Source organism: Anastrepha ludens, chromosome 6, assembly GCF_028408465.1.
Source record: "Anastrepha ludens isolate Willacy chromosome 6, idAnaLude1.1, whole genome shotgun sequence".
Lineage (NCBI taxonomy): Eukaryota > Metazoa > Arthropoda > Insecta > Diptera > Tephritidae > Anastrepha > Anastrepha ludens.
The window spans coordinates 126,951,579-126,974,301 of record NC_071502.1 but is presented as its reverse complement, the minus strand read 5'-3'; the positions used below and the strand labels follow the sequence as shown (position 1 = coordinate 126,974,301).

Genomic DNA, 22,723 nt, shown 5'->3' with positions numbered 1-22,723 from the left:
CATATATATGCGTATATTTGTGTGTCATCCCGCTTTGCATAGACATCGCTGTTATCAATATGAAAATTTTGATAACTTTACACGCAAATATTTCATGAACAAATTAACCAATTTTAATTTTTATAATTTTCCGGAAATATGCTCATCAAAACCTTTCTTTTGATATATGTATACTTCATATCTGTACATATTGTAGTTTAGTCAGAATAAGCGCCATGTTTTAAAATAATACTATAGAAGAAGATTAGTTATATTCATATTATCTGTAGTTATTGGTTCAGGGAAGGAGCTTCTCCTTTTCGTTTCAAATACCACTACCACAGCATAGTAACCCACATTTCGCGTGTTCAATCTTGACAGCGGTCATAAAACATCGAAGAATTGTCTTTTTTGTTAAAAGTAAATTTTCCTTCAGAAGCGGCATAAAGTTTTAAGCCATTCCATTTCACTATGATAAGCTCGGATTACATTTTTTAAGACTGTATTCAATGGCGACCGCCGTAGCCGAATGGGTTGGTGCGTGACTACCATTCGCAATTCACAGAGAGCACGTCGGTTCGAATCACGATGAAACACCAAAATTAAGAAAAACATTTTTCTAATAGCGGTCGTCCCTCGGCAGGCAATGGCAAACCTCCGAGTGTATATCTGCCATGAAAAAGCTCCTCATAAATATATTTGCCGTTCGGAGTCGGCTTAAAACTGTAGGTCCCTCCATTTGTGGAACAACATCAAGACGCACACCACAAATAGGAGAAGGAGCTCGGCCAAACACCCAAAAAGGGTGTACGCGCCAATTATATATTATATATATATATATATATATTCAATGGCGACAGAAGAAAAGCGTGCGCTTCTGAAAATACTCGGATCTCAGAGAAACGTGATGCTTCCTTTAATATGATCAAAATCATACTATTTGCTTTCGACATCAAAGTGGAGAAAAAACTGCCTTAGTACAAAAGTTGAATATCTCGATCTTCATGAATTAATATTATTAATTATAATTAGCTATTGAAATTTTGTAATTTAATATAGTAGTTGACAACGCTCAAATATCTGTAGATAAAATTAAAAAAAAAGAACTGGAATTCAGAATAGTAAGTAAGTTTCATCTTCTCACACGTACGATTAAAATAGTTATTAAAAAGGAAAATCCTATTGTCGTTACGGTAAGCAAGCGATATAACTTGCCTGTTAATAATTTTCATGCTTTGCTCTAATCCATTTAAGACGTGTCAGTTCAATTGCTAACCTGTCACAATTTCATTTTCACACTTTTCATTGCTCCAAATAACTCATATATACATATGTGTATTATGTTTGTATATATGTGCATATGTATGTAGCTAATGATGATAGTCGTGTACTCGTATGCAGTGGCAAGAAGTGTTGCGGCAAAGATTGCCGCAAGCAATTTTTGCTAAAACTGCAACTATACCTGCACGCATAGGTATGTTCCTTTAACTACACACATTCATTTACATGTGGACATGTGTACATATGTTAAGCCTCTGTTGTAACTATTTTGACATATTTCGTTTCCTTTCAATGACTTACAGCATCATCTACATCTTTTACATCTAAAAATTTTTCTTTCGAAGATACATATGGGCCTGCATTCATATGTATATTACATACCTATTACATATGCATAAACATACCATATTACATATATTGTTAGCTTTGAATCTGTGACGCTGCTGCCATTGGTTTTTTATGGCATTCATCTGCATACTCATGCAGTGATTGTTTATGTAATTAATGTGTGAAATGAGCACGTACATATTTACAATCAATGATTAAAGTTGATTTACTTCGAGTGAGAGTTCCCACCTTTCTCTCAAGTCTACGTTGTTTGCATGCATCGTAGAGCCATTTCTTCAACTGGAACATCATACTAATTTTTCAATTTCTAATAAGAAAGCGAGAAATTTCAAATTCTTAAGTTGTATTTAATTAAAGATGAAATAATTGCGAAAAAAATTGTGAAAATACAATAGTTATTGATAAAATGCTGATATATATACATATATTATATTTATATATATATACAATATATATATATATATATATGTGTGTGTGTGTGTGTGTGTAAGTACTCGATTGCAAATATATGTATTTCCCTATGTAAATATTTCAAAGATTTTAATTAAATACCTCATATGTACTTAATTTCTTTCAGATATCCCTGAGTTTCGCGAATCATCAATATCGCAACGGTAAGTCATTAAAGAGTGTTTATTTCAAATAGATATTCCCCTCGCCTGCATACATACATATGTATGTATTTACACACATCTAATGACTAACACTTAAAAAAAACTTTTAACGTTAAATATAAAGCGAAGAAAAAGTTAATTATTGATTATAATGTAAGGCCAGCACATATGTTCTTGAAAGATGTTAAGCCCAGCTTCTCAACCAATTTGTGGGGCATGTTTTGATTTTATGATAGAATAACTTAGTAGTCAATTCCTTATGAGAGAAAATGTACAAGTAAAATTTTTAATTGCACTCCCTCATTTCACCTCAATTGAATCCAAGTTGTGAGCGTATTCAATATCTGAATTAAACGTTTATTTAACAACGCATATGCATACATAAGAATACATTTCTATGTATGCACTTATATATATATTATATATTGAATATAATTAAAAACTTAAGTAGGTATACATGGCACGTTTTGCTATAAATATATTCCTGATAAAGTTCGTTATCACCCAAGTATTTGACCATTTAAGCTAAAAATTGGACGCGACACATGCGGTAAATTTAGAAAACGTCATCGGTAAAGAATACAATTATTTTTAAGGTATTTAATATCAAATAAATAATTTTATGATTTTTATATTGAAAATTGTAAATTTCTATAACAGTGACTCGTTCACAAGAACTAGCAGAAGCATCCAGACCAAAAATCATGTTTTTTTATTTATTTTGTATTTGGTTTATATTGTCGTGCGATTGGCAAGCACGATTCATTCATGTCTCGTATGTAATACAAACAAGTCGAAGCCTGCGAGCAGCACTCAGGTCGGTACGTTATAGATGTCCCACTGCACGCGAGCGCTGTTCGTTCAAAATCATTAAGCGGTTAAACATGCAATACAAATGTGCTCGATTAAAATAAATGCATTTAATAAAAATAGTATAATAGACCTCCCATCGTTTGAAACAGTTTAAATATCGCAAATGAAAATTTTAATATGATATCTATTACTTCCACGCTATAAAAAACCGAAGTGTTTCTTCAAAAAAGATATTTAAGCTTAAGACCGCCGTATACGAGTGGGTTTATGCATGAATATCGTTCAGGTGACCGCGGATTTGATGACAATCATGTGCAAATTGGAGAGGCAGGTCAAACAACTAATAAAGAATATATGTGCAAAATTTTAAACAAATATACAAGAAGTAAAGTGCAATTATTTTTCAAATAATTTCCTTTGCAGCTAACCCACCAATGAAGCACCATAAAATTGGGCTGCCGCTACAACGAAATGCATTTAGTATTGATAATACAATTGTTAAAGCTAAGAACACTAAAATAAATTATAAAATAAAACTATTTATTGGGAATTTTAGAAAGGCAGAGCATCACCCAAGAGCGAGCCGAAATAAGTTCTCCATACACTAAAATTCACTAACCATAAACCCATAAAGCAGAGAAATATTTTTCTTGTCGATACTGAGATAAAGTATCATTCAAAATTACGACCTACCACCCACCCACGCCAAAAGTCAAACAAAACCCGGCCAATATGGACTCCAGTTCAGGGTCGGTGTTTGACGATGAACCACCACCAGAGCCCAGAGACGGTTGGCTACTGGTGCGGGTTCATGTGCCCGAACTGAACGTCTACAAATGCCTGCAATTTCCTTCGGATCGTTTAGTTTGGGATGTCAAACAACAGGTGCTCTCCTCATTACCAAAGGTAAGTGAAGCAAAGTAAATCGTATTAGCATATGCTTCCTCGGACCCTACCCTGTTAAAGGTATCAAAATATAACTGATAATTTCGTAGCTGCCCCTTTTACGTAACATTGATTTCGAATATTATGTATGTATATATATTCACTAACTTTCGAATACCAAACATTTTACAATTTATACCTATACTAACCCATAAATATTTTTATTTGAGTTTTTAGATACAGATGTATGTGAATGTTCAAATCAAGTACAAATCTAGAAAAAATTAGCGCACTCGCCAAATCTATCGATATCACCGAATTCAGGCAAAAGCTAACAAGTAATTAATTAATTAGAAATTTTCTAAAAATACTAAAAATAATTTGACAAAGGTATTATGAGTCAGATGTAAAGATGTTAGTTAAATTTTCCAGCAATACTTTTCCTCAGCTTTAATTTGTTTCTGTTTGCATTTGTTACATCCGACACTTTTCCCAGATTCAATCCATTCCGAACTTCTTATTAAATCGAATCTGCAATAGAACTCACGCACTTGATAGCGCTGAATAATGAAATATTATGGTCCTTAGATTTGTGTTTGATATGAAAGCGTTTCTATTTTGTTTTCCTTAATTTATGTCTATTTTGCCTTTCTCTTCTTATTACGCTTTTGTCAATTTGCTTTTATCGCAAAATAAATACAAATCAACGTACACAAATACTTTTAATATTCACATAATGTCTGCACATATTTTGACACTTGACGACAATTGAACGGTTCCGCCACACTACTGCATATGAACGTTTATTTGGTGAAATGATCGCTCCACAACTATACTTGTACAACACTGGATTAATGTTTTATATTATTTTCTGCTAAAACATACCTAGGTGGCCTTTTGGTTTAAGGTTGGTGTTGAATATTCGATATCTTGCACGCTGAATAAAGTAATAATTATAAAACTGCTTACAAGCATTTATGTTTTATTTAAATATTTATGTAATGCAATTTGACGTTTTGGGAATGAAACAAATGTATTTTATTCATAAACATTTACATCACTTTTATTATATTATTTAACAGGAACTCAAGGAGAGCTTTAACTATGGGCTCTTTTGTCCTCCTTTGAATGGAAAGGCTGGAAAATTTCTCGATGAAGAGCGTCGCCTAGGCGATTATCCCTTCAACGGCCCTGTCGGCTATTTAGAGGTAGATACGGACATCCTCATATATAATATGTATATGTACATATGTGCATGCCAGCCAATATTAATACTCACATTCCATTTATAGCTTAAGTATAAGAGACGAGTTTACAAAATGCTAAACCTGGACGAAAGACAGTTAAAGGCATTACATACTCGCGCCAACTTACGCCGATTTCTTGAGTGCATCAATGCAGGACATGTAGAGAAGATAGCAAAAATGTGTGCCAAGGGACTGGATCCCAACTTTCATTGTCCGGAAAGTGGCGAAACTCCGTTAACGGTAGCGACTGCAGCTAAAAAACCAAATAAATTACTAATAGCTTTGGTAAATGGTGGCGCTTTGCTGGACTATCGCACCAAAGACGGCACCACAGCTCTCCATAGAGCCGTTGAAAAGGACTCTCTGGAGGCAGTAACGTAAGTTTACAAACAAATTTCCGATAAATTAATCTGGAAAAAAATAAAATGACATATTTATTATTTAAAACCACTCAGGACATTACTAGAATTGGGCGCGTCACCTAATTATAAAGACGCACGTGGCATAACGCCCCTTTATATATCAATAACACGTAAATGCGATTCGAAGGTAACAGAGAGCTTATTGCACGATCACGCCACTTTGGGTATACAAGACACTCAGGGTTGGAACGAGGTGCATCAGGTGAGTGTTCGCAGGCATGGAAATTATTGTAGAAGTTTTTTAAATATAAGTACAATCATTGTGAACGGGTTTAATTGAATATTTGAGCAATTGGGTACTATCAACAAATAACATTTACCGATTCATGACAAAAATTGACCAAAACAAGAATACTTCAATATAGGAATCGGAAATAGAAAACGGAGAGCATCAGCAACTAGTAACAAATGAGAATAACGTTTAAGCTCATAGAAGTAGATTTTGTTCATATTTATTATGATAAATTTATAACTATACCAAGTAACGCCTTTGCAAATTTCTAAAAACTTGCGTATTGAGAAATAATAATCATTCAGAGCTCCTAAAAGTATTACAAAAAATAAATTATGTTCATAAGCGAGGAACTTGTCTAACAACTAAATTGCTATACACTATATTTGTCAAGGTACAATCAAATGGTGTTGGTTAAGTATGGGATAATTTGCATTATCTTTTACATTTATTCGTAAGATTTGTATGCTGCATACATAGATACGTAACTACATAGTACAGATGTGTAACCTAAATTCTGTTTCTGTATAGATTCTAATTTACGCCGTTTACAAAACTACAGTGAAATTTATTTATTCAAAACTATATGTAATTTTTATTTCTTTGGCTTTTTATATAATACTTCAACTTCAACTCAATGCATTATGCCACATAAATATATGTGTATACTTTAAACATATATACATAAATAAACCTATGGAATAATGGTAGGCCTGTCGGCATGGTCTGGTACACCATTTGGAACATTTATTGTTTTATGGTGCGGACATGGATGGCCGTAACGCTTCCGGTAACACACCATTGCATGTATGCGCTGTTAACAACCAAGAGGCTTGTGCTAGAATGCTTCTATTTCGTGGTACACAACGTGCCGCCCTCAATTATGCCAATCAAACTCCCTATCAGGTACTTATTTTTCCAAACTTTGCTTCACAAATAACATATTTAACATGGAATTATATTAATAATAATAATTAACACATTGACATTCGAATCGTAAAACTGTACATGTATCTTAGAGTTCAACTGCGAACATTATCAGCACTTAAATTGGAAATACAAAAGCAAACGAACTTAAAAAAAAACGCCAGTGTACATTTATTTTGTGACAAGGATTTTTGTATGAATCAATATTAACCTTTTGCTGCTGTCCACACCAGTTAACTCGCTTTTGTCCTGTGAGATGGTGCTTTATCGCGTGTGGTACAGGACCTGAAGAATAAAAAACTCATTGACAAAACAATACTGAAGAATTCCCTATTCAATTCCAATGATTTTGACAAACGATTATATTTCAATGAAACCACTTACTTTTTCGCTGTGGTCGACCTGGTACCAGATTAAAATTCCTTTTACGGTATAAATTATCAGCAAGACATTCTTATTGAACCATTTGGTGCATTTCGGTACAACGTTTATCAAGTTTAACACAAAAACCATCCGCTGCTTTATTTGAAACTTATTTTCCAGCCGCAGATCATAATATACCAACAAAGATGACGTAATAACTAAAATGATTTACATCTAGCAGGTCTATTGTGCGCTAGTAACAAACATTTTGTTTGCTGACAGCTTTTACACCATTTTGGTATTCTGCTCACCATTGTTACCTGCACATTAAGTGGTAAAGGGAAAGCGGCAAGCGGGTACTTACTTCTTGGAATCAAAAGGAAGTTTAACACGCGAATTTCGAGAGAAAAGCTTGTATATTATCAAATTCATCGCTTTTTTTGCTAATTGATCAAGAAGATGAAAACTTCAGGTAATTGAAATATCTTCGGAGCAGCAGTGCTGCTTTTAATTTACCTAAGAATAACTTTGAACAACATTTTCGCATGCCAAAAGAAGCATGCAAACAGTTAATTCAGCAATTGCTTCCTAAAGGCGCACAAAGAACTTCTCTGCCGTTTTGTATGCCCACTGACCCCTGATTTGCTTTTAAAAATGGTGATTTGCCACACAGAACTAAATCGTCTATGGTGGGTTGTACGCTTTTGACAACGTTACCAGTGCACCAGAATTGTGGTCATTAGAAGTGGTAACCATTTTTTGCTGGTCACAAAATGGTCAGTAACAGTAAGAGTAACCCTGTAAATATCATACGCATTTCACAGTATGGCATTGCTGAACTTCTTCTTAATCAATTAATTCTTAATTGGCGCTATAACCGCTTACGCGATTTTGACCGAGTTTAACAAAGCGCGCCAGTCGTTTCTTTCTCGTGCTAACCGGCGCCAGTTGGACACACCAAGTGAAGCCAAGTTATCTGATCTTTCCAACGCAGAGGAGGCCGCCCTCTTCCTCTGCTACCACAAGCTGGTACCGCATCGAATACTTTCAAAGCCGGAGCGTTTGTATCCATTCGGACGACATGACCCAACCAACGTAGCCGCTGGATCTTTATTCGCTGCGCTATGTCTATGTCGTCGTAAAGCTCATCGTTCCATCGTCTGCGATATTCGCCGTTGCCAACGTGCAAAGGTTCAAAAATCTTACGCAGAATCTTTCTCTCGAACACTCCAAGCTTCGCTCCATCGGATGTTGTCATCGTCCAAGCTTCTGCGCCATACGTTAGGACAGGCATGATGAGAGTCTTGTAGAGTGTTAGTTTTATTCGTCGAGAGAGGACTTTACTGCTCAGTTGCCTACTTAGTCCAAAGTAGCACTTGTTGGCAAGAGAGATTCTACGTTGGATTTCAAGGCTGACATTGTTATCGGTGTTAATGCTGGTTCCTAAATAGACGAAGTCTTTTACAACCTCGAAATTATAACTGTCTACAGTGAAGTGGGTGCCGATACGCGAGTGCGCCGACTGTTTGTTTGAAGACAGGAGGTACTTCGTTTTGTCCTCGTTCACCACCAGACCCATTCGCTTTGCCTCTTTATCCAGTTTGGAGAAGGCAGAACTAACAGCGCGGTTATTAAGGCCGATTATATCGATGTCATCGGCATACGCCAACAATTGTACGCTCTTATCAAATATTGTGCCTGAGCGATTAAGTTCTGCGGCTCGTACGATGATCTCCAACATTAGGTTAAAGAAGTCACACGACAGCGATTCACCCTGTCTGAAACCTCGTTTGGTATCAAACGGCTCGGAGAGGTCCTTCCCAATTCTGACGGCGCTGCTGGTGTTGAGCGACGACATCTTACATAGACGTATTAGTTTTGCGGGGATACCAAATTCAGACATCGCGGCATACAGGTAACTACTTTCCATACTGTCGAATGCAGCTTTGAAGTCGACGAAAAGATGGTGTGTGTCGATTCTCCTTTCATGGGTCTTTTCCAAGATTTGGCGTATTGTGAATATTTGGTCGATGGTAGACTTCCCAGGTCTGAAGCCACACTGATAAGGTCCAATCAGTTGGTTGACGGTGGGCTTCAGCCTTTCACACAATACGCTCGCTAGCTCTTCGCACTCACGTATTTCGGTCTCTCGTTTCTTCTTTCGGATAATACGTCTCTCTTCCTTTTTCAGCTCTCTGTAGCGATCCCACATGGCTCGCGTTGTGCCCGATCGCAGCGTGGCTCTATAGGCGGCATCCTTTCTTTCTGCGGCAGCATGACATTCCTCGTCGTACCAATTGTTTTTCGGGCTCGCCGGAATCCGATTTCTTCTTCGGCGGCGGTACGTAGAGAACGAGAAATGTTGCTCCATTGTTCGTGCATGTCGGTTTGTTGGGCAGTACTCTCTGAGAGCAGGAGTGACAGTCGAGTGGCAAATCTTCTGGCTGTCTGTTGTGATTGCAGATTTTCGATGTCGAACATTCTTTGCGTAGGTAGATGCACGTTTTTTGCTGCACAGAGGCGTGACCCGAGTCGATGTTGGGTCCTCGGATCGTACGTACATCTAATACACTAGAAGCGTGTCTTCCATCTATCACAACATGATCGATCTGGTTTCGTGTTTTTCGATCAGGAGACAGCCAGGTGGCTTGGTGAATCTTCTTATGCTGGAATCTGGTGCTGCATGTTTCGGGGCCCGGCGAAATCGATCAGCCTCTGTCCGTTACCGGATGTTTCGTTGTGCAGGCTGAATCTTCCGACTGTGGGACCAAAAATTCCCTCCTTGCCCACCCTGGTGTTGAAGTCGCCAAGCACGATTTTTATGTCGTGGCGGGGGCAGCGCTCATAGGAACGTTCCAGGCGCTCATAGAAGGAATCTTTGGTCGTATCGTCCTTCTCCTCCGTCGGGGCGTGGGCGCAAATTAGCGATATGTTAAAAAACCGGACATTCCAGGTGCATGCCCTCAAATCATAGTCCTTAGTTCGTTTGCAGGGGTCGTCATCAGTATAGGGAGGTCTCATCCGAGGCTTTTTTAAACTTTTCATTGGGGGGGATTTTTAAGTGGCGGGTCCCAAACCCAACGCACAACCAGCTATCCTGGAATGCTTCGCCTTCTCACGTTAGCTCACTCCCGAACGGATGTTCGGAGCTACCCAGAGGATACGTGGGCTAATCCCGGCCGTTGTGAGCTGCTTTAACCATATGCAGAAGAATCGTCCTGGCCATTCCCAAGTGAATGGTGATCAGTAACTTTTCCCACTTGCGTGGACTTCTACACATGGAACCATCCTCCATTGCTGAACATTTTAAAAATTTCCGAAGAGATGGCGCTATATCTTAGTTTTTTATAAAAAAATTTCGTTTGCACAAGTTTCTTAACTAATCTAAATTTGAAAGGAACAGTCAATATGTACATGTATAAGAAATTTTTGATTCGAATGTTTTTGTTAGCTATTGTCTACTTATACTGTGGAAGAGCTTAATATTATCTAGTACAAATATACATTAAATGCTTTTTTTACTTTTATTTCTACTTACGAGTATATAGAGTCTTTGAGAATAGCCATTAGTAGTAGCTATCATTGTACATGCGGTTATAGCATGTATATATGTATATAAATATATTTAATTTTTGGTAAAACATTTGTTGTCGTCATTCACAAAGACAATTAATATCATATTTGAAAACCAAAAGTATTGTAAATTTTTGGAGTTTTTAAAACTTTGTAATAATATATCACATGGAAGCTTTGTGAATGATAGCAGATATATTTGCATAAATATATATAGTGTATATGTACATGTGTATATATACATTTATAAAAACAACAATCACACAATTCTTCTCTTAATAAGGTGGCCGTAATAGCCGGAAATATGGAACTTGCTGAAATAATACAGACTTATAGGCCTGATGATGTTGGTGAGTAGAAAGTGGAAAAGTAAAATTTACCATTAGGTATGCACACATATGTATGTAGGTACATGGAAGTACATGGCACTACTCTACAATCAAAGTGTGGGGCTTTGACTGATAAAAATTGTACTCTCAGTCAAACATACCTATCTAAATACGTACGTAAAGACTTATATACTGCGATTTACTAAATTCAATCAAAGGATCAAAGTAAAAGCATGTTTAGAGACAAATTAGCTCACATGCGTACGAATACATTCAGTCATACTCCTTCGTATATTTTGAAGCGTGTAATCAGTTCAAAAGTAGATTATAATATTATGCACCAATACAGTAAACTACTACATAGTGCTTGTACATTCCTGCAATAATAGAGTTAAAGTTGTAATTTATCCATCATCATCTAATTATTTTATCCGTCATAAAATTGAACCATTTTGTTTTTCAACTTCTTTCACACTGAAATTTGTTTTGAAATATTTATTACATGATTTCAAAACGTCTTTTCGCGAACATCATCCATACACAAGTCTTTTAAAGTAACGGCCGCTATTGTTTCTCTTTCTTCTTGAAACAAATCTCAAGAAGTATTACATACATTCATACATACATACTTGTTGCTATTATGCGTATATGATAAGACATATCGCTCGTTTGCTGGAAGAACGTCATGACTCAACAAGTTATATATCCGATAAAAATGGGTTCGAAATTTATTATGCAGCTTTTCTTACACAGCATTATAAATATAAATTAACATTATAATGAGCGATATGTTTCTTAGTACTGTGATAAAGAAGTTTGAACGCACACTACTTATATTTGTATTCAAATTATTATTGGGTTTTCTACACTTCATACCATATCTGATTTATTCCATTGCTAAAATTTTGATTTTGAATATTCCATTTAACGCCCAATCACCGTTAAATAAGTGCATACATATGTAGATATATGTAATTGTTCGTGAACATTTCTGTTGCTTGACAATCTCACAATCTTTATTGCTCACTTGTCAAACTGTTAAATACATACAGGCATATGCGTACGCAAGTAATAAATTACAGATACTTTTACGATTGCTTTATTAAAATTTTTTTTTAAAGTCAATTGTTTAGGCTTACTCCTTGCATGCTTTTTTATTCGTTTGCCCCACAGTGTATGTGTTCTTTGTTTATATCGTTACGAACTAAACATATTCACAGAATCATATTCACAAAAATTTTTCCACAATCATACACCCATAAATACAGGTATATAAATATCATATATCTTCTGTATTTCCGAAAGATGAATATGCATATGACCAAACTGATGTAGTATTTTATGCATTCAAACTAAACATGATGTCATAGAAAGCATAATAGAGTTTCAGTATTATAAAGTATTATATACATACATATGTACTTTTGTAAGCTTTTTAAGTCAGATATATTAATTCATATTATATTGAATCCGGAATTGCGGAAACAGTAAGTAAAAACAAACAAAAAATATATAATAGTAAATCCAAACTCATCAAAATCTCAAGCCCCATAAAAATGTGTGACTCAGTGCTATAAAACTAACTGAAAGATTTCTTTAACGAAAAGTGTATTTTTAGCCAGTTTAAAACCGACATTGAGCTATTCAGCTGTACTCATCCTTTTTAAAGTTATTCGAGCTTTTTGCAATCGACCGTCTGTGTGCGAAATCCCTTGCACTCGTGCAAATATTTTTTCAAAGCAAAATACAGTGTGAAAAGAAATAAGATAAAAGTCCTAAAATGTAGCTACATACTCATACAAGAATAAATCATAATAAGTACTCAATAATTCCAACCGCATTCTTTAGTTCCCTTTCGTGGACCACCACGTTATAATCCAAAACGTCGTTCAGCCGTGGGTTGGCCAAGTGGCAGTTGTGCAAGTAGTTGCGCGGGCAGCCTAATAGGCACCTTGTCACGCAACGGCACATGTGGCCATCACGGGCCACCATCACCATGTCCATCCGAGCATATCCCATACAGCTCGGCTAGTTCAAGCCTTTCGGAAGGATCGTCAGGACATCGTTCACACGAGGATGACATCAGCATTGTAACAGGTATTACACACGATTCTTCGACATTTCATAAATTACAAATTAGCATCTTAATCCTGTTAAATATACTTATATTTGTGATATGTACTTAACTCACTCATCTTATACTTTTTTACTAACTAATAACTATTTTCATACACATAACATAAGTGGCCGCCAGCCGAAAGTGATAGAACGTTTTTTTCTAATAGCGGTCGTTTTCGGCAGGCAATAAATTTTTTTCAAAAATCTTCAGGGTCCTCCATTTGTGATACAAAATAAAGAGGTGCTCTACATATTCGAGGTAAACCGAAGCCTGTGTGCGACACAGTCTTAATATTGTTACAATTTGTGGATTAGGCGGTACTTAAAGCTGTCGAGAATAGCTCTGTGAACCAAGCAGTAGTTTCAAATTGTCGTGTAAATCCATCGCGAGGGCACCATTTCACAAGCAAGGGATTTGCCAAATTGCTAAATTGTGCCACAATGGCCGACTTTTGTTTCTTTGTTTTTACAACTAAGACTACGAAAGTACAGATATGTATATAAATCCAACATTGCCAATAAAATTTTTCACACTATCAAAATATCATTATTATAAATGAACCAATGATTCCATTCGTTTAAGCAATAATTTTCATATAACATATAAGTGCGAGTATCCTACATTTTTTATTAGTTCTATTATTTAAGTTGTTCCAAACTATTCTTATTTAGAATATTTGAAATGTTTCCCGAAAATTTTCTTGAATGCTATTGATTTTTATAAATAAATTATTTGAATTAATTTATAGTCTATGTATGTGTACGTCTGTATATGTAACAGGTTTTGTATTCTGAATAGTTCAAACATTATTACTATTCAAAAACACATATAGTATAACTAATATCGACTCTAAAATAATTCTCAAAAAACTTTGAAATATGTACGAAATTTTTCCTCATACATACACATCTCCATAAGATTTCATTATTCACTAGGCTTCCTGCATGGTTTAAAATTATGCGATTGCATCTCTTAAATTGTCTATAAATTTGCACTTATATAAAAATAACCACGACGGTGATATTTAAATGCACTATTAAAAACCAGGATTTTATAGCTACATACAAAAAGTATGTTTATAAACGCCAGATATTTCCGAAACATTTATCATTCGACACATGGTAATTTTTACATACATACTTACATAGTATGATACATTGGCACTTATGTAGATAAAGCAGCTTTTTTATTTATTAACCATGTTTTTCACATAACAGACAAATCCCTTGGTGACACCAGCGACATAATTAGTGACTCGTCCGGTGTCGGCACTAATTCGGATTCTGCTGCGTGCTCGATCGGCCATCCCAGCACCACGGTAGTATGCATGGAACCGTATTCTGATAGTACCGTAGGCCACATTACACTGCAGCCAGGCGATGTGATTGAAGTGGTGGGATCCACGGATTGTGGTCTTCTAGAAGGATATATACGAGGATCGAATCAATCTGGCTTCTTTCCAGCCGACTGTGTACAGGAGGTGAGCTTACGGCAGAAAAACATTACAAATGTATCCATGGCTGTTATGCCTGTTATCAGTGGCAGTAACAATACCAGCTGTCGGTCACCTTATTCACAGCACGCGTCAATAGGTGGCTCTATAAATAGCGCATTGAATCAAGAGGTATCACCTCATCTTAGTATCACTGGTAGCAATACAACTGCGAGTACTTCAAATAACGGAGTTGGCACACTGCCACGCTCCAGCATCGCGCCTGCTCATGCCCATCACTCACCTTCAATGTCGCTAAATAGCAATGGCTCTGGCTCCGCGATGAATGGTAGGAACGCTGATACAGCAAGTATTAAAAGTGCAGGTATGATAATGGGTAATATTAGTGGTGTCGGAGGCGGAGGTGGTGGAACCCACAATAACTCACAATCATTTAGTCAATACAACAGCGCCACGGCCCCACGCATGAAGAAAACGTAAGTACAAATATGTAAACTGATTGAAGGCTTAGAAATAATTCAACATATTATTTGATAATTCACCTTTCTATTTCCAGAGGTTTTAATGAACCACGCACGGTTGTACTGCATCGCGCTAAGCGGGGTTTTGGTTTCATACTGCGTGGTGCAAAAGCTTCATCACCGCTCATGCAATTAAAGCCAACAGACCGCTTTCCGGCATTACAATACTTAGACGACGTAGATCCTGGGGGTGTTGCTGATATGGCAGGTTTACGTCCAGGGGACTTTCTTCTTTCCATCGGGAGCGAAGATGTTCGAGCAGCTTCACATGAAAAGGTTGTCGAAATGATACGTTCTGCAGGGGCACTTGTATCAATGACTGTTATTTCGCCTCATTACCCTAATCAAATGCAAGTTTCAGCCCAATTTTTGCCCAGCAATCATCAGTTGCCTAGCGGACCAAGTACGCCACAGGCATCACATCGCCAATGCGCAACTTTACCACGTAAGATGTCTGTGGGACCTGGGATCGCTGTAGCTGGTAGTGTGGGTGGTGGTAGCGGCCGAATGCCTGCACCAATGCCACCACGCCGAGATCCAAAAACAACGTTAAGTGTTGGACGAGCGCGGGCAAAGTCCATGGTTGCTGGTCTGGAGAATGGTGGAGAAAAAGATGATGACGATGTTCCGCATACTAAATCTTCATCCGTGGAGTCTATAGTAACACCCACACCTACTCATCCCGGAACTCCGGTACAATTACGCACAGCTAGCATCAAAGCAAGGCCAACATCTAGCCGCATAACCGCCGCCGAACTGGAGGAGCTCTTTCAACGCCAACAAGGCGAAACAATTGATGGTTCGAATCGGTACTCAACTATGATGACCACCTCTCGCTTCCAGTCTGGAACAGATAGTGGTGCAGCCACGCCGCCTGCCGGAACTAATTCCCCTATGAAGGCCCCGCTAGTCTACGGAAGTGTTGCAGAAATGAAGCGCAAAACAAAAATTAAAAACGGTACATTACGCGGCAAGCCGTGTTCCATACCAATCGTGGGCGGCACAGGGGCTCGTGACCTGAAGCGTTTTCACTCAACTCCAGACTTGAACGCACATTTCAGTGGCTCGACGTCACCGATTTGGGCTGCAGCAAGCAAAGGGCACCACTCTCAAGATGATGTCGCTACTCTACATGCTTCCATGCAACGTCTAAATATGCCGCCACCGACACACCCCCCACCACCGCCTCCCATCGGTCAAGTAGTTAAAGTGGAAACTCGCAGTACATCGGAGTATGAATCAACGCTATCGCTACAGCAAAAACTAAAGAAGCGAGCTGAAAATGATGCCGTCACCGCAGCCGCAATCGATGGAGTTCAATCGAGTTTCAACCCCTCTGCTAATGCCAAAATTTATGCATCTCCACAAGAGCTGCGCAATGTGATGGCATGGAAACTACGACAAGCACAAGAGGTTAGTTAAGATACAAAGTAAGCAATTTCAAAAGCTTAATTATTAATATTATGCCTTTTATAGAACCGCCAAAGCCAAAATAGCCAACAAAATCAGCAACAACAGCAGCTGCCGCAGAAACTCGACTCAAATACGCCGCCAACAACTCATTCTACGCAAGCTCAAAAGCAGATGTCCAATAGTCAATATGCTCAACCAAGCATTAGCCAAGCAAAGCAGCAGCAGCAGCAACAACAACAACCACAACAAACGCCAGATGATGCCGGCCAACAAAACGGAAACGATGAGAAAATAAATTCAAACAATAATAATATAGCAACGGGACCCGCACCTCCGATACCAGAGCCAGATTACAGCTTCAGTGAGTCTGATGGTGAGGATGAGAACTCCATTTTGGTCGCTCGGAACACTAAATTAAACGAGAAGATTGGACTCATCGAGGTACCCGAGACGAGCGGAAATAGTCAAGCAAGGTGAGCATTTTCAGAATTGATGTTAAGGCACATTTCAAGGCACCTTTGTACAAAAAATGCAACTGTATTTTGAAAACTCTAAATACATATATGGTTTTTAAGAACTCCTAATTATAGAAAAGTCCCGCCAATATTTGCATAGGTCAGAAAATCTCGAAAGGATTACGTCCAACTAATTATCCAAAAACGCTTATACCTATACGATTACACCATAATTTTACAAGAAGTTCTTCTATTCTAATACCTGATATATAATATATTTAATTACCTAAATAATTGTAATATAGCATGAAACTTTATTGGCAAATTGAGGCCCTTTATTTGTTTCTTATTTAATTTTAATATTTTTCTTTTGTGAAAATATGTATATGCAGTTCCAAGATTGTGAAATTAAAAACTTTGGACAAATTAAAAAAACAAAATGTCACAAATTTCATCAAAACTTATACATTTTTAAACATATATATCAATGTTATATAGAGAAAGCAAAACAAATTTTAAAAATCAATTCAATTCCAAATTAGCATTTTTTATACCAAAATTCAATGGGCTATAAAACTGCATACTTTGCACAAAGTTTAAAACTTGGAAATAAATAAATACATTGTCAAAACTTGCCAATAAGTGCTAAAGTTGTTTAAATTGTATTGCCACCCGCCGTAGCTGAATAGTTTATGCGTGACTACCATTCGGTTGGGTCCGGATTCTAAACCCACCGTGGGCATAAAACATCAAATGGTAGTAGAAACGTTTTTTTATAGCTGTCGGCCCCTGACAGGCAAAGGCATTTCCGCCATGGGTCGCCGTAGCCGAATGGGTTGGTGCGTGATTACCATTCGGAATTCACAGAGAGCACGTTGGTTCGAATCTCGGTGAAAGCAAAATTAATAAAAACATTTTCTAATAGCGGTCGCCCCTCGGCAGGCAATGGCAAACCTCCGAGTGTATTTCTGCACATGAAAAAGCTCCTCATAAAAATATCTGCCGTTCGGAGTCGGCTTGAAACTGTAGGTCCCTCCATTTGTGGAACAACATCAAGACGCACACCACAAATAGGAGGAGGAGCTCGGCCAAAAACCTAACAGAAGTGTACGCGCCAATTATTTATTTTATTTTTTAATTCCGCCATGAAAGAGCTCCTCATAAAAGACCATCTGCCATCCGGAGGCGGTATATAACTGAGAGACCCTGCATTTTGTGGGATTAGCTCTAACAAACACCCAACAAAGGATGTGTATCAAACTAGTTAAAAAACGAGTCTTACAGGACTAATACAAATCTATAAGCCTTTGCACTAGGATGCATAAGCACATACACAGATTTGAGTAAACCCAGAAAACCAGCCTAAAAAGTGGTCTATGTCACATATGTAGAAGTAGAAACTTCCACATTTATAATAGGTGTTAAATAAAAATAAAAATATGTATTTTATTTATGTAGCTTTAGTTTAAAATGATGTGATCTTATCTTATTTTAGTGGGAGCAGCTCAGGTTCTGCATCTATCACTCACTCATTATCCGTTGATGAAATCCAACGTGTACGCAACAATTTAAAACAGTCAAAGTCTTCACCTAATGGTTTCCTTAAAAGCGAAAGTCGTCAAAGTCCTGCGGCCGACACCGGACCCACGAGACAAAGCAAATCTGTTGATAGCGCCTCTGAAGATCAGAAAAAAAATAAAAGTAGCAACGCTTATCCAGCTAATGAGGAGGAGTGCGACAACAGCTCCTCAGGTGTAAGTAGTGATCAAGAAGCTGCCGGTGTTTCAGCCGCTGTCGCGGGAATCACTTCAAAATCTACAGATACAATTAAGAAAAAGCCAAGTATTGCAATCGTTAGCGAATATAAACCAACTTCTAATCAAGAAACTCTGGCAACCAAAATGGAGCAAAAAACTACAACGCAGTCGAATTTAGTTGAGGAGGACAATGCTTATTATGCCGCCCCTTCAGGTTCTGTTTCTCATCCCAGCAAAACGAATAATACAGCACCATCCAATTTTGTATCAGCACCATACAATATGACGGAAGTGAATCCGCAACCAGCTACACCACCTACATCATATATATCAACAGCACCAAGTGAAGCTCAGCAAGATGCTTCGGCAGCAGTATTTGCTGCCGCGACGAAAACTCCAACATCCACAGTCGCCAGTACAGCCGCTGCGTTCGAGGCCAAAGCAACGGCTACAACAGTGACCGTAAAGCAAATGGTGCAGCAGCAGCACGCACCTGTAATACAACAGCAGCAGCAACAAATGTCTGCAACAAAAGTTAAAACCTTAATTACCCAAAGTCCACAAATGAGTAGCAGCAAAGCTCATCCAAGCGCAACTGGTCGCATGCCACATGCGCCCCTGCACCATACAACGGCACAACAACAGCCTCATTCGAATCACCCCAAGCAGCTGCAAGGATCGACAATTCTTCCCATAAATATACCACAACAGCATTTGCATCCAAATCAGAAACTGCTCGCCACTCAGCAACAAATCTTTTTACAACAGCAACAACTACATCAACAACAATTGGTGCATCAGCAACATTTGCAGCAAATACTGAAGGCGAAAACAGCTGCCGCTGGTGTTACAAGTGCAAACACAGCGGCCATAGTCACCAAACAGCAACAGCAACTGCACAAAAATTCGCAGCACGAAATGACGTCTGCAGTCTATGAATCGGAGCATGAACAGCGTTCTGATGATGATGGTGATTTAAGTCCATCGCCACCAGCCAAAGGTTTCCAGCGCCACAATTCTTTGACTCGAAAACAGGCAGCAGCCATTGCTATGCAGCGCGCCACCCGCAGCGTAGCCGTGTCGCTAATGCAACTGCCACCCCCCATCGAAGCGGACAGCGACAATGAACTTTGCGTGACCAGCAGCGGTAGCGTCAGCAACAACAGTGCGGTCTCGAGCACCGTTACGCCAAGCAGCAGTGTCCACGCGAATGTTGTGGTACCCATAGGCACAGAAAATATTGTACTAGCACCGCCTCCACAATTCTGTGACTGCAACGACATCAAACACGCCCCACAACAGCAGCTGCATCACATGCCTTTATCTCAGCACCACCATCAACAACAGCAACAATATCAGCTGCAGATGCGCACGCACATTCAAATGCACGGAGCTGGAGGTGGCAGCAGCGGAAGTGGAAGCGGCGCCACCGGAGTGAATGCAGTTTCGGCCAATGTTGGTGCGCTGGGTCGCGTACGCATCGTAGGCGCAGCTTCTAAACCCACACACCACCGATTACACTGAAGGAATTTATTTAAATATAAATATACATATATATAAACACATACATATACATACACATGCCTAGAGCCTGTGGAGGAAAGGTAGAGTACTTCCCAGTGCTAAAACTCTCTATATATGTATGGAGTTTTATAAATACTGTATGCCTAGACACTGTTATTGTTTTATTGCAATTTATCTCGAAATAGTCAGGCAACTTTTTAAATTCGGAACTATTTCGGAACTATTTGCTTTAAATGATTACTGTTCGCAATTTCAGTATTCACAGATAAGAACTTTAAGTATTATTTCATTAAGACATTACTGAAAATATGTTGGAAAAGATAATTGAACTTAGCAATTTTAACAAAAAATTTATATGTATACATAATTAATTACGAAGTAACAAAATGCACAAGTACAATAAGTGAAAATTATCTTGACAAGTAAAATGAAGTTTTCATAAATGCTTATGTAAAATTTGCATACGAGTTTTGCGAATAAAGATAGTAAATTCTAATGCCACAATTAATAATATAAGACTATGTGTTAAATGAATCTTATAAATAAAATAATGTTATTAAATATTGAAATGCATATGGAAAGCTAAGAACCAAGCCATAATTATACGCACACACAAACATCCGTGCACTGAACAGATGATGCACAAACAATGATTCATGTTATACAAGAAATCGCTGTGAAAATTTCCACATATTCTTAAGGCTGATATTTACACTTAAATGAAATATTAAACTTCAGTTTAAATAACAAAACTAATATTATATATTTCTTTTCACTCAATATTTAGCAACCTTAGTTAAATGCATAGCTCAGCGCATGCTGTACAAACCAGCTCTACTCACACCCACTATTTAACTTAGTCACTACCAGGAAAACGAAAACGGAAAAAACTTAATACATAATAGACTCTAATTGCATAAATCATCTAAACGCACCGAACTCTTAACTTCCAACGAAACAAATATAGAAGGAAGCCGATATAAAAATAAAATTCGAGCAGAAACGTATTCCAACTGTATGTATAGGACGCGAATTTATGCAAAAAATTGGAAACGTAAAATAATCATGTCGTTTTCAAATGCACCACTGCACTGTAGAGATGTTATGTTAGTACATATCTACACAAATATGTGCATAGTTTCCTGAGAGAAGTGGAAGGCTCTTAAATTCAATATATAATATATATAAGTACTTATATAACTAAGTCATCTAAAATATCCAAAACTAAAACAAAATAATTTTTTGTAAGAGATTCTAAATTTGTTATTCCTATGCTCTCAAACCTATCTTTTATACCCAAAAACTTAAATACAGCACCCTGAAGAGGTAGATCGGTGGAGATAAGTCGTTAGTTTTCATACAAGAATATACTATAAGTAAAAAAAATGTTTGTAAAAAGTAAAATTATTTACAGTTGGTTAACTACTTCTTCCACATCCGAAGAAATGAAAACAATATAAACTGCTATAAATATTATCAACTCCCGAAACTATGTCTCTCTGTGCAAGTTTACAACCTCTTTGTCTTATATACAACCATGGTGAACAATTGAATTATGGTGGCGTTCGCTCGTCAGCAAGAAATTGCAAACTTCCGGTTACATTTCTGCTATGAAAAAGAAGTAAGATAAATGCCATACTCCGTTCCTTTATGATACACAGTTTCAGTGCTTACCATTTGTAAAACAACCTCAAGATGCACACAAGAATATTATCATTATCATCATTATTATTTTTAGAGAAATTAGCCGAACATCAATTTTTAAGGCCGAACCGACCCGAACTTTAGCTGAAACTGAACCAAACATTGAACACCAATGGCCTGATAAACAAATATGCAATGACTTAAAAAAATCATTATTTTTAATAATAAAAAACCAAAATAGCAAAGCGAAGTGCGAAAGTGTGCGCCCTTTCTCCGAAGCCGAGCCGAAACGGAACTGAACTTTTGTGGCCGATCCTGGTCGAATTTCGGTCATTCTCTAAGTACACTAAACGACAAAATTTTAATTTGTCACATACACTTTTTTGGTATTCTTTACTTTTTTTAGGTTGTCTAAGATGGAATTTGGCAAACATATTTTTTTTTTGTGACAGGCATTTTATATTTTATAAGAAAAATCTTAGCTTCAACTATGTCTTGAAAATATGTTTTTTTATTTTTAATATGATTTTTCGCAGATAAGCGCCCAACAAATATCGTTTTTGCATGGTGGAAATATCCTAATGGTACAATTCTCCATGTCTCCTAGCTTCTTGGGGAACAAAATCGAGGTGGAAGTATAAAAAGTAAATTTTAAGTGACATATTGCAACCCAATGCTTGATCTACTGATCAGATACTTGCAGTTGCTTGTTTTGTGGTTCCCCAAAAAATGTTGCGTGACATTTTTTAAACGTTTCCAAGAAGATTTCTCTAACGAACTCAATTATGTTTTCGTTGAACAATTCCCTGATCTGAAGAACTTCG

The 22,723-nt window shown here is 37.5% G+C and overlaps 1 protein-coding gene across 10 annotated transcripts in view; it reads left to right on the top strand.

Annotated features, from left to right (window-relative positions):
* Positions 1–21,011, top strand: part of LOC128867815 (mucin-12) — a 126,320-nt gene extending 105,309 nt beyond the window's left edge. For 6 of the 10 annotated variants that reach the window (XM_054109345.1, XM_054109346.1, XM_054109341.1 and 3 more), the window contains 13 exons: positions 2,186–2,222; positions 3,459–3,941; positions 4,810–4,827; positions 5,003–5,128; positions 5,213–5,544; positions 5,623–5,791; positions 6,533–6,727; positions 10,968–11,034; positions 12,862–13,110; positions 14,350–15,061; positions 15,142–16,519; positions 16,583–16,992; positions 18,470–21,011. In XM_054109345.1, the coding sequence (XP_053965320.1) occupies positions 3,768–3,941; positions 4,810–4,827; positions 5,003–5,128; positions 5,213–5,544; positions 5,623–5,791; positions 6,533–6,727; positions 10,968–11,034; positions 12,862–13,110; positions 14,350–15,061; positions 15,142–16,519; positions 16,583–16,992; positions 18,470–20,255 (5,616 nt within the window). In that variant the 5' untranslated portion in view covers positions 2,186–2,222; positions 3,459–3,767 and the 3' untranslated portion in view covers positions 20,256–21,011. The remainder of the gene's footprint in view (positions 1–2,185; positions 2,223–3,458; positions 3,942–4,809; positions 4,828–5,002; positions 5,129–5,212; positions 5,545–5,622; positions 5,792–6,532; positions 6,728–10,967; positions 11,035–12,861; positions 13,111–14,349; positions 15,062–15,141; positions 16,520–16,582; positions 16,993–18,469) is intronic. The other 4 variants (XM_054109348.1, XM_054109347.1, XM_054109349.1 and 1 more) reach the window with 4 other exon arrangements.
* The last annotated feature ends 1,712 nt before the right edge of the window (positions 21,012–22,723 follow it).